The sequence below is a fragment of the Myotis davidii genome, unplaced genomic scaffold (assembly GCF_000327345.1).
Source record: "Myotis davidii unplaced genomic scaffold, ASM32734v1 scaffold397, whole genome shotgun sequence".
Taxonomy (NCBI): Eukaryota; Metazoa; Chordata; class Mammalia; order Chiroptera; family Vespertilionidae; genus Myotis; species Myotis davidii.
Genome location: NW_006288192.1, coordinates 250,174 through 262,665, shown reverse-complemented (window position 1 = coordinate 262,665; position 12,492 = coordinate 250,174). Strand labels below are relative to the sequence as shown.

The 12,492-nt window shown below is 43.1% G+C and overlaps 1 protein-coding gene across 1 annotated transcript; it reads right to left on the bottom strand.

The window, feature by feature from the left end:
- Window positions 1-616: 616 nt before the first annotated feature.
- LDOC1 (leucine zipper, down-regulated in cancer 1) lies at window positions 617-2,062 on the bottom strand. The gene has a single exon (XM_006760067.2). It carries the CDS (start codon window positions 1,841-1,843, stop codon window positions 1,406-1,408), a length of 438 nt encoding a protein of 145 aa, XP_006760130.1. The 5' UTR covers window positions 1,844-2,062; the 3' UTR covers window positions 617-1,405.
- Window positions 2,063-12,492: the final 10,430 nt, after the last annotated feature.

The window sequence follows — 12,492 nt, the reverse complement described above, 5'->3', positions numbered from 1 at the left end:
ATCTGGGGCACATGTGTAGGTGAGGATTCTAAGTGTGTCAGCCCAAGAAAGATGAATTGTTAAGATCAGGCTCTATTTATTATGGGTCCATTTACCCCAGGATGCATAATTTAATGTTAGCTCAAGCACCTCAAAGGGGCATTAAAATAAAGTGCTCCATTGTTAATTAAAGCCTAAAGTCAACAGCACCCCACAAGCAACAATGATTAATGGGCAGAATTTCCCTAGCAGTGTTGAGGAAGGAAATTAAAGGCTTGGGAAGGTAGAAATATTGTATGTGTCCAGATTTATGCCTGTTGTCCTAGTCTAATTATTAATAATGCCCCCTTTCACTCTCAAGTGTCCCAATTTGGGATGGTGTGCTACGCGCTCAGCTACCCTTTACCCATGCCATCCTGGAGGCCCCAGAGGCCACTCCCCTCACCAGTAAGAAATGCCTTGGCCAAGGGAGCACGAGAATTCCTATAAAGTCCTGTTACCTGTCCTCTACAACCTAGAGATGAAAGTGGGAATAATGGGATTCAACTAGGTTCCCTAATCTCAATGGGAATAACGGAAGTCAGGGCAGAGTGATAGAGGCCAGTGATATCCCTTAACCATTAAAAGACACTCATGGTTTTTTTCTGTAGTGCTTGATATTTATTGAGAACGCAAGTGCTTTTTCCAGGTAGTTTTGAAAGCTGGGCCGAGTGCCTGTTTTGTTTGCTTTGTTTTTAGTATTTTTGTCCAAATGCACACATCTGTGGGACTACTGCAATTTTTAAAGGAAAATGACAGCTATGCAGAACTGGCACAAAGGAGAAAAGAAATGTCAACAATTTGGCTGCCAGGCACAGTAGACTCCAGCAGCAATCTGGTGGGAGAAGGGAGGACTCTGGAAATGAACTAACCAGGTTGAAAGACTGGCCCCTTCAGGGGTTGGTGAGATGTCCAAATCAACGTCCAAGGAGGTGTAGCCGACTCAGGCATCTTCTAGGCTGCTCCTTATCTCCAAAGGCGGTGGTGGTCTGTTGCTGGAATGTAGTGGATGGTGGTAGAGTGACAGCGTAGGTCTCTGGGCAGATGCAGGGCTGGCAGTTGGCAGGGCTGTGCACAGACCAGTTTGTAACAGGGATTTGCGGGATAGCTGGGCTCAGGACACAGTCCAAATTAGCAGGGGTGCGTCCTGGGGCAGGCCACAGTGGGTGGCAGCATGCTTTAGAGATAACTCCCAGCCCCAGCAGCAGGAAAGTGGAGCACAATTCTTGGAACAAAGACAAACACTACGGGGATAAGGGAGGGAAGCGGAGAGCAAGGATAGAGGAGAAGGGAGGGCTAGGGGGAGCAGGGCGGCTCAGGGAGGGGCGGAGGAAGATGGGGGGTGGCTTGCAGGCGCCCCCCCCCCCAGGCCCTAGGGTCTCAGGGCCTAGTAATTATCTACTTCGTCGTCATCGTCGTCTTCTTCCTCATCCCAGCCAAAACACTGTTTGAACTCCTCGAGGAAGGCCCGGTAATCGCTTAGGAGGGGGCTATCCATCTCGATGTAGGGCACCACCCACTCCTCAGCTTCCCCAGTGAGCAGGCTGATTAGGAATGCCACTTTCATGGCGTCGTTGCAGAATCGGTTCTCGTTGACAAGCATGTAAGATGTCGTCTGCACGATAAACTCAGGGAGACGGGAGGTCTCGCCGTCAAACGTGCTGGGGAACGGCACCGGGCAGCTGGGCGGACGTACCTGGCGCAGCAGGGTGGCCCTCTCGCACACCAGCAGGCGCAGCTGTTCCATGAGCTGGTTGTTCTCGATGCTCAGGGCGCGGTGCCTCACCAGGAGAGCCTGCAGCAGCAGTACCAGCTCGTCCACCATGGCGAACAGCTCGGAAAGGCGGGGCTCGCTTCGGGTTCCGCTGGATTCGGAGAAGGTGCGCACCAAGGCCGCGCAGGAAGTGCGTGTCCGCAGAGACGCTGCTGGCCCGGGGAGAAAGGCTGAGGATGAAGCGGTCCCAGCGGCTGCGCAAGTTCCGCCCACAAAGGCGCTTATGGGGCCCAGGCGCAGGCGCCGCCCGGGTTCCAGGGAGAAGGGGAGGGGCGTGTCCAGGGAAGACGCTCACGCAGCGTGGGGGCGTGGCCACAGGGAGGGCGGGGCTGCGGCGACGTGACAGGGGAGGATCTGGGCAGGGCGTGGCTGAAGTCCAGTAGTTCTCTAGGCTCACAAATAAAGGCAGGCTGCTGCAGCCCGGCCCTGGAGGTGGGAGTTGCATTTGTCAGGATCCAGCAAGCGTTAAAACCTTTGTCTCAGAAAAGAGCAATGTGCTCAAGTTTAAAGAATGAACTACCCTTAGACTCAGCCTACTCACACAGTTCAATGCCTCTTGCTGCGCCTGTGGCCACTAGATTCCATTTGTGTGATGTTTAACACATTTTCTCGCTTATTTAAATCTCACACATCCAGTAGCTATTAGCACTGCTGGCCACAACAGTGGGAGTCACACATTGTTTCAGTTATGAAAGACCCTCCCCGTCCCCCGCCAGGGTCCCTGTCTTTAAGACAAAACAAAATATTTAAACAGGGATTTTTCTTTAGTTGGGAGATAATATTGTGTATCTCTATCCTTTCTTATTTTTATTTTTCTAAATAGTGAAGTATAAAAAGTTCTGCAAAATTACCCGATAACCATTTGTAAGTATCCTCGTAATTTTGACTATTTCATGTCCTAAATGTTGTGTTCCTTTGCCACTGGGTGTTATTTTTGTTAAACAATGAAGACTTGTGTTTTTAAATGGTTTCATTTTTCTACTTAGAATGTGATTATTGAAATATTTGCTAACAATTAAATTGTGCCCAAGCCCTTAGAGCCAACTGTTGGCTCTGCTTTTAAAATATATCCCCAATTTAATCACTTTTTGTCACTTCTACCATTACCAACCACCCTGATTGCAGCCTTTATTTCTTACCTGATGGATGCAATTAATCTCTTAGCTTTCACTCTCCTCTTCCTACAATGTATATATTCTCAGAGTAGGCATAGGAATCTTTTAGAACAAAAGTTAGATCTCTTTATTCCCCTGCTCAAAACCCTCCAACATTTTTTCTTCTCACCCAAAGTAAGAAGCCAAGTCTTGGTCATGGCCCAGGAGGCCCTGCCTCACTTTCTATGCCTCTTTTCATTTCCTGCTCTGCTGAGTCTCACACACAAGAAACAGCTCTGATCTCAGGATCTTTGTATTTATATATTGTTTTTGCCTAGAAAGGACTCTCCTCAGTTAGCTGCCTGACTCCTTCTCCCACTATTTTTGGAAAGGATTTTCTCGACCATTTCATCTATCAGAGCACCTTTCTTTCTGCCAGCAATCTATACCCACTTACAATGCTTCATTTCTTTACATAGCATTTACCATACCAGCAGCCATCATCTCATTAGAACTTTGCCAGTCTGCCTCCACTTTAGAATGTAAGTCTATGTGGGCAGAGATTTTGCATTGTTAGCTGCTCTATTCCTAATGCCTGGAAAAGTGCCTGGCCCAGAGTAAAAAGCTCCATAAATGTTTGGTGGATGAAAGAATCTCAGAGCACAGATGTTGAAATAAAAATTAGAAGTGATGGCTGCACAAAAATACTCTTCCCACTGTCCAGGATGTTCTATCTCTGATCATGAATCAGTCTCCACCGTAAAATGATGACAGACATAACAGAATTGGCTAAACAATTTATTAAAAAACCCTTTTTCCTTCTTTTACAATAAAATTGAATAAGCATCCATGGAAGTGAGAGGGTGAGAGATAGAAGAAAAACAGGGCCAAAGTCCAAGCAGGGAGAGGAGGAGGGATCCCCTTGCTGAAAGGGTGGGCAGGAAAAAGAGCAGATAAGAGGGAATATGAGCCCTTGGACTCCCCTGTAACATGAGTTACCCCACTAGATAAGAAGCCCCTTGAGTCCAGGGACCCTCATTCATTTATCCTTTTACCTTTAGCATCTGAAAGTGTTTACTAGGTGCTGCATAAGTGCTCAGTGGATGGAATGAAGGGACAGAAAGGGTCAGAGATAGGTTTCTAGCCATCCTGCCCATTCACATGGTGGAGGGTGTCTGCACCTGGTGCAGCAGTGAATGTCTAGCTCCACTTCCAATGTCCAGACCCTTCTGTTATAGGACAGGGGCTGGCCCAGAGCAGGTCTGCCTCAGGCCGGCCTCTAGTGTGTGGTTTCTTGACTTCATTTAGGAAATATTTTACGACAGGAGTCCAGATGGATTTGAGAGTATGTTTATTAATGCTGGGGACAGTGAAACAAAGGAAGGAATTAGGGTAGAAAAAACAACAGGGGAGAGCCTAGGCACTGCTCTGCTTTGGCTCCCTAGAAATGTTATAGGAAAGAAGTGAGCCCAGGCAGGGCTGCTGGTAGCTCACTGGGAAATCAGAGAAAAGGAGGCCTTGGAGACAGGATCGTGGATGAGTGTGGGAGAAGCTGCTGCTGCTGCCCACTGCTCCTCTGGTGGCAAATTTCCTGGGGACCTGGACCCTTAGAAATAAAAAAAGTTCATGGCCAGGAAGAGGCATGGGTATGCTCCAGAGAGAGCCCGCATTAAGTCTTAGTCCTGAGGGCTTCTTTTTATCTTTTTTTTTTTTTTTTTTCTGCAGGTGAGAATTTTAGGAGAGGGTTTCAGTAGAATGTTCATCAGCTTTCCAGGTGCATTTTTAATATGATGATGCACTAAAATGAGCATATAGGGGAGTTTTGATTATTCTTTTTTAAAATTCTTTATTGTTTAAAGTATTACATATGTCTCCTTTTTCCCCCATTGACCTCTCCCCAGCTGTTCCCACACCTCACCCCCTGCCCAGCACAGGCCCTCACCTCTCTAGTGTCTGTATCCATGGGTTATGCTTGTCTGCATGCATACAAGCCCTTTGGTTGATCTCCTAACCACCCCCCTCAGTTGGCTTGTATTGTGGGCTGAATTGTGCCCCTCACCCCCCTATTCATATGTTGAAGTCCTAACCCCTAGTACCTCAGAATGTGAACTTGCTTACAGATAGGAACTTTGCAGAGATAATTAAAATGGGTTCATTAGAATAGGCCTTAATCCAATATGATGTGTATCTTTTTAAGAAGAAGAAATTTTGTCACATATACATACTCAGGGAAGATGATGTGAAGACCCATAGAAAAGATAGCCATTTATAAGCAAAAGAGACAGGCCTGGGACAGATTCTTCCTTCATGACTCTCAGAGGAAACCAACCCTGCTGACAACTTGATCCTGACTTCCAGACTCCAGAACTATGAGAAAATAGATTTCTGTTATTTAAGCTACAAAATGATGATATTTTGTTATGGCAGCCCTAGCAAACCAATACACTACAGTTTAGGTAATTCACAAAACTGCCCAAATATATGGTTCAAATGTCAGATATTACCATATATCAATTGAATAATTACATAAAGTACATATTTTGCTGCTAAGTGTTCAATACACATTATCACTATGTAATAACAAATATGCATTATGATAAATGACCAATCACATCACTTCTTACACAGTCTATCAGTGATTGGTCACTATACATCTGATGTTAAGTTCAAACACAGCAAAGTATGCTAAGTATATTTTCTTCCCAATGATAAAGGCAGGTGACATTTTACAAAAATGGATAAATAGAAAGATGGAATTTTCTAACAAATGAAAGTGTAACAAACGACAACAAAAAAATAGCACCAAATGGGAAATGGGAAAGTGGTTGTAATGGGAAGGATGAAAACGTCACAGAGGAAGTGACATTGGTAAAACCCTCACATTAAAGAAACATTTAGAGACATTTCACAATATTAAAAATGCAGAAGGTCAAATGTTGAAAGCTGATCCATACTTAGAAAGGAGTATGATAATTGGCCAAGTTATAGAAAAGATGTTTGTTTCATATCATAAGTAATATGAAGCTGTTGTGATTGTCTAGAATCTCCAGGAAGCTCCCAGTATCTATCTCTGTCTCCCACTACAAAGCAGATGTCTCTTAAGGTCTCACCAGGAAACTCTTGTGAATCTCACATCTGCCTATGCATCTGGATGCAACTGCCAGTAGAATAAAATAAACTGATCTGTTCTACCTTCTAAATCTCATGCAAGTGCCTCTCAATGGCAAATTTTAATCCAGACCATTTAGAAAAAGGGGATTCTGGAAAACTGTTCTTTGGCTTCTCTTTTGTGACAGAAAGAAAACCTTAAAATAATTTTATGGTTGTGGTAGGCTGAAGAATGCCACCTAAAGATGTTCAATTCCTGAAATCTGTGCTTATGTTACCTTACATGTGAAAGGGACTTCAGAGATGAAACTAAGGTTATTTTAAAATAGGGAAATTACTAGTATCTTGGATTATCTATGTGAGCTCAGTGTAATTATCTGAGCCCCCTTTTTAAAATCCTCATCCGAAGATATTTTTCCATTGATTAGAGAGAGTGGGAGGGAGGAAGAGAAGGGAGAGAGAGAGAGAGAGAAAGAGAGAGAGAGAGAGAGAGGCATCCATGTGAGAGAGACACATTGACTGGTTGCCTCCTGCACACACCCTGACTGGGACCAGGATGGAGCCTGCAACAGAGGTACCTGCCCTTGACCAGGAATCAAACCCCAGACTCCTCAGTCCACAGACTGATGCTCTAACTGCTGAGAAAACTGGCCAGGGATGAGCCCTTATTAAATATGGAGGAAAGAGGGGCACAGGAGAGATTCAAATGTGAGAGAGACTCCAAACTACCATGGCCACCTTTGGAGATGGAGGAAGGGAGCCAGGAGCCAAGGCATACAGGTATCCTGGACAATCTGTCAGCCAACAAGAAAACAACTGGAACTTCATTTCTGCAATTTTAACAGCTTGAATGTGCATGGAAATGATTCTCACTTAGAGCCTGCAGAAAGGAATGCTGCTTTGTTGACTAATTGATTGTTGCCTACTGAGAAACTTGTCAGACTTAGGACCTACAGAACTGTAGGATAATTACTATGCATTGTTCAAGCTACTGGGTTTGTGGAAATTTTGTCATGGCAGCAGTAGAAAACTAATACAGTTGTTATCCTGCACTCTAAACTAGCATGAGGAAATGAGTGAATAATCTGGCAAAAAGACTAACAGTAAGTACTGAAACCATTGAAATGTAGAGTTGCAAATGTGGAGACTATTAGACCCCCAGAATGTTAGACCCCCAGAGCAAGAATGATGGGCCAGGTACAGAAACTCACTAGGGCACAAAGCCCCATGCCTAGCAAGGAGAAAAACTGGGTAAAAAGATTTTCACTCCAAACCAGACAAGTGATGCTGTGGCTGCCTCAGGGCCAGTTACATTGACTAATGACCCCCTGCCTTGCCAATGACCAATCAGTAGATACCACGACCCTGAAAGAGCACACCTGGGAAGCTGATGAGTATTCTATTAAGACCCTTGCCAGAGACCACCCCTAAGATTTCCACCTGCAGGAAAGAGATAAATACGCTCAGGACAAAGGTTCTAGTAAGCACCTTCCCTTCAAGGAGCATGCCCAGGCCGTTCTCCCAAGGCATGTATCCCCCAACTTCTAAGGACCCCATGAGACTTGCAACCAGAGGAGCAATGGGCCGCAACAGCTTGTCCCAGGCTTAACCCATGAACCTATCTCCAAGCCCCCCTTTTTAAAGTATGTTTTTGCTGTCATCATTGATCCATGCCCCCTGGCTTGGTGCTGTGCAGCCCTTTCATTTGGATATCCCATCCTCCATCCCTTTTCCCTATATAAATTCAATTTTTCTTAAACCACTGTATGAGATAGCTATTTAGCCTACCCACGGACAACCATGCTAACCTTTCATGTTCAGAGACTATAGTTACAGATTTTAAATATATATAAAAGGCTAATATGCTAAGTGTCCCTCTGCCCATCTGACCGATGGCTATGATGCACACTGACCACCAGGGGCAGACGCTCAACACAGAAGCTGCCAAGCTGCAGTGACTTTGCAGTGGTGGTTCTCGGGTGACGCACCCTGAAACTAGAGAGGAGGGCGCCTGATTCCTCATGGGGCCGCGTGATTCCACCTTTGGCTGGGGTTTATGTTGTTGCTGGGGCACTGTTGGCCGTGAATCTGGTTTACTGCACACTTGCATTTGTGTTCCACACCCTGTACAACAGCAACTTTGCAGAGGGCCCTCTCATACCCCGAAACCCCTCAGGGGATGTCAGAAAGCTGGTTTTGGCCCAATCCCGAAGGCCAGGCCGAGGGACCCCACCTGCGGGAAGGACCTTGCTCATTCCTCAGACACGGAGTAGGGACCACGGGAGGTTGGCTCCAGGGTGTGTCCGGCCTGTCTTGCCCAGTCAGACTCCGACGGCCATCTTCTAATTAATTTCCTTTCAATGTGCACAAATGCATGCACCTGATCCGGCTCACTAGTAAATTCAATAAACTCTGATAATGTAGAAATGAGTAATTAAGAAAGAGAAGAACTGGAGAAAATGGCTAATGTTCTTTATAGTAGTGTGTTTATACTTAATAACAATTCAAAACATATCATTCTAATTTGATAAGGTGATATGTATATCCAGATATTTTAAAAGATAATGATAAACAATTAGAGAAATAAAATAAAATTAGTGTAGTAGAGAGGTGGAAGAGGAAGATAAAGTAGAAATATACTAATTCCACCACTCTTCATTATAGATAATGAATACTATCTAAAATAACAGAGTATTAAATATAATTCAAGGAAAAAAACTAGATTAAAAATGTAATATTTCAAAAATGTCAGAAGAAATGCACAAAAAATCAAAGAAAATATATTAAAAGCAATAGAATCAGAAAGTATAGTATACAACAATTTGGCTAAACTAAGTTTATAAGTGCCTGCCATTTCAATAAATAAAATTAGGTAAATCACTTTTTAAGAGATAAAAGCTTTCACATAATACCATATAGAAAATCTAATGTACCCCAAACAATGTGACTCAGAAACATCGATATTAAATGATGGAAATAGCAAAACCATGCAAATGCAAGCAATAAAAATTAGGGTGGCCTGGCTAGTGTCGCTCAGTGGCTGAGCATTGACCTATGAACCAGGAGGTCAGAGTTTGATTCCTCGTCAAGGCACATGCCCAGTTGTGGGCTTGTTCCCCAGTGTGGGGTTGCTGATCAATGATTCTCATCATTGATGTTTCTCTCTCTCTCTCCCCCTCTCTCTTCCTCTCTGAAATAAATTAAAAAAAAAAAACAGTAGGGAGCATAATTTTAAAATCATGCCTGTTGAATATAGGGCAAGAAACATTAAAATAGAAAAAAATGTGGTATAATTTATAATGATAAAGGATGACATTCTTAACAAAGATCCAACAATTATGAAAATCTATGTGCCAAATTATATAGCATCAATTTTCATAAAACAAAAATAGCAGGAAATAAAATGAAAAAGATAAAAACATATGAGTAGTAAAGGTTTGACTTCATCTCTCTTAGTCCATGATAGTTCCAAGTGGACAAAAAGTAAAATCAAACACAAAAACTCTCAGTATCATAATAAGTAAATCTAATTGCTAAACATTGAACGAGACATATTAGCGGCAGGAAAAGAACTAAGCTTCAGGCTGCATCCCAATGTGCTACTTTGTTGCCTCTAAACTTATGGTCTCCTCTAAGACAATAACATGCAAAATAATCAAGTTGGACTTCTACCTCAGATCATATATGGATAACTCAAAATGGAAAAAAAATACCTTAACATAAGAGCTAAAACCTTAAAACTCACAAGAGAAAACATAGGTGTGAATCTTCATGACCTTGTAATATGGTGATGGTTTCTTAGAAAGGACACCAAATACACAAATGTCAAAGGGGGGATTTTATTTCGGGTTTCTCTCTGGTTCTGTGAGTGAGCCCGTGGAGGTGCCGGAAGGGAAACCGAGGCCTGAGGCCGGAGAGAGGCTGCCTGGGAGGAATGAGCGGTTGGCTTTGCGTTTCCCTCCCGTTGGCCTGAAGCCTCCTGCAGCTTGAAATCGTTCCACAGCGTTTCCAGGCCAAAGGGAGAAGGCGCTGTTTAACCTGCCTGGGAGCTGCCTGCAGGACCTGGGAGCCCAGAAGCGGCGCGCCCTCCCCACCTGGGGCTGCCTGTCATCATGGGAAGATCAGAGCGGCCAGCCCTCCTGAGACCCCTCCCGCCTTTGCATATCATTAGCCTTTGAAGACCCCCAGCCCCATTCCCTGTGAACTGCCCGGTTTGGGCACACCCTTTGCCCACTTCCCCCTGTAATCCTTGCCCTTCTACCCGATACAAGCAGTGGCTTATGGGGGGCAGAGCAGATGTCTGTGGGTGACTGCTGCTCTCCCCGCTGCCGGCAGGATTGGGATAATCGCTCATACGATTCCACCCTGACTCTGCTGAATTGGCTCAAGGAGGGACAGGAAGCAGCAAGGCCCAGGCCCCTTGATTGTTGGGTTACAAACTCAGGGCACATCCTCAGTGTGGACAATTAGGACGGGAGGAGCTCCCCACACCTGCCCAGGGGCAGGGCAGCTCCAGGTGAGAGTTGTTCTTTGAAAAAGGCCATGGGTTTTGCAGACCAGCCCCTACACCCTCCCCTCCTGTTCCCTCCAGCCATCTCTCCACACACCATGGACTCTTACTCAGCAATTAAAGGAATGAGATCTTGCCTGTGACTGGACGGACCTAGTGGGTATTGTATCACGTGACAGAAGCCAGAGAAAGACAAACACTGTATAATTTCACTTACATGTACAATCTTAAACACACGGAAGAGCCCTAGCCAGTTTGGCTCAGTGGATAGAGCAGCAGCCTATGGACTGAAGGGTCCGGGGTTTGAGTCCGGTCAAAGGCACATACCTTGGATGCATTTTCCTCAAAAAAAAAAAAAAAAAAGAAAAAGAAAAAAAAAAAAAAAGGGGGGGGGAGATAATTTGGATTTTATAAAAATTAAAAACCTTTATGTTTCAAAGGACACTATCAATAAAATGAGTAGACAACCCACAGACTGGAATAAACTATTTGTAAGGCATTTAATAGGTAAGTACCCAATCTATGAATTTTTTCATTTGAGATGAGACTTTTTACATCAGTTTCTTTTTATTTAAAAGACATTAGACTATATCTTGAGGCAGAGTGGAAGTGGGAGAATATTAATGTCCACACATACATTTTCACACCAGTGAAAACCTGGTAATTTATCTGTTAGTTCTGGATAGATTTATTTTAGCAGAGTGGTAGAGACTCTTAGAAATGATCAACACAGCCTTAGACATAGCAAAAAGTAGAGATAATGCCACAGTGTTTAAGCTAATTTCCTGTGAGATATGGTTTTCCTTTAATTTAAGAAATGCTATTTTGCTTGGCCTCAAAGACAATAGAAAATTACAGAGAAAGACATGACTAAAATGAAGCCAAAAAGCATTCAGCCTCTCTGCATTAAAAAGCCTGATTTTGCTATTCAAAAAAGAATGGGCAATAAACCCTTGACTTAGTTGGTCCCATTTTGTGAGCAAAGTAAAACAAAATTGCAATGTGGAATATTTAGCACTAGTGGTTCAAATAACAAATTAAACTAGATATGCACATTGTTTCAGTGAATAACTGTGGTAAGTGATTCTTCAGAGGAACTATTCATTATAAACAAAGAGATAAAATATGAAAGTAGTAGAAACTGATAATGATTTTTCAAAATAAACACTCTATCAGACTTTCTGAAACAACCACTGCAGACAATGATAAATCATAACTTTCAAATAGCATGTCCTTAGGCTTGCAGAGAAAATAGGATGGAAATACTGAAAGTAAAATTAAAGTTTGCATTGCCATTAACATTTAATTAATCAACTCTACTGCCTACTTCTGAAAACATAAGAGAACACTCTATGGAAACCCATTTTGGATGGACAGTTTCAAGACAAAACCTGTATGTTACTTGTGTTGTGATGAGACCTGTTATCTCATTAAAGCAGCTCAATGGCAAAAGGAGCTTTGTGACCTAACTGAAACATTAGTAAGAACTGAGGCAAAAGGCATTTAAGTTAACATTGTGTTTCACCACAGTTGTAACAAAGGAATGCTTTTAGGCATTCAAATGATTCAGAAATGCATTGCCTCATTATCTCATGGAAGCCTATAGTTTTTATTGAAACATATTTGACACACAACATTGTGTAAATTTAAGGTGTACATGTTGATTGATAAGTTTATGTATTGTAATATGATCACCATTGCAGTGAGAATTAGTACCTCTATCACATCATGTAATAACTTATTTTTTTGTGGTAGGAATAATTAAGATCTACTCTCTTGGAAAGTTTGATTATTATAATATTCACTGTAAGGTGCATTGAATCACTAGGACTCATATATTAGTTGCAAGTTTGTACACTTAAATATTTCTCCTACTACCCCAACCCTCAGCCCCCAGTAACCATCATTGTACTCTGTTTTTAAGAGCTTGGCTTATTTAAATTGCACATACTATAAGTGATATCATACAACCTAAGTTCCCATCAATG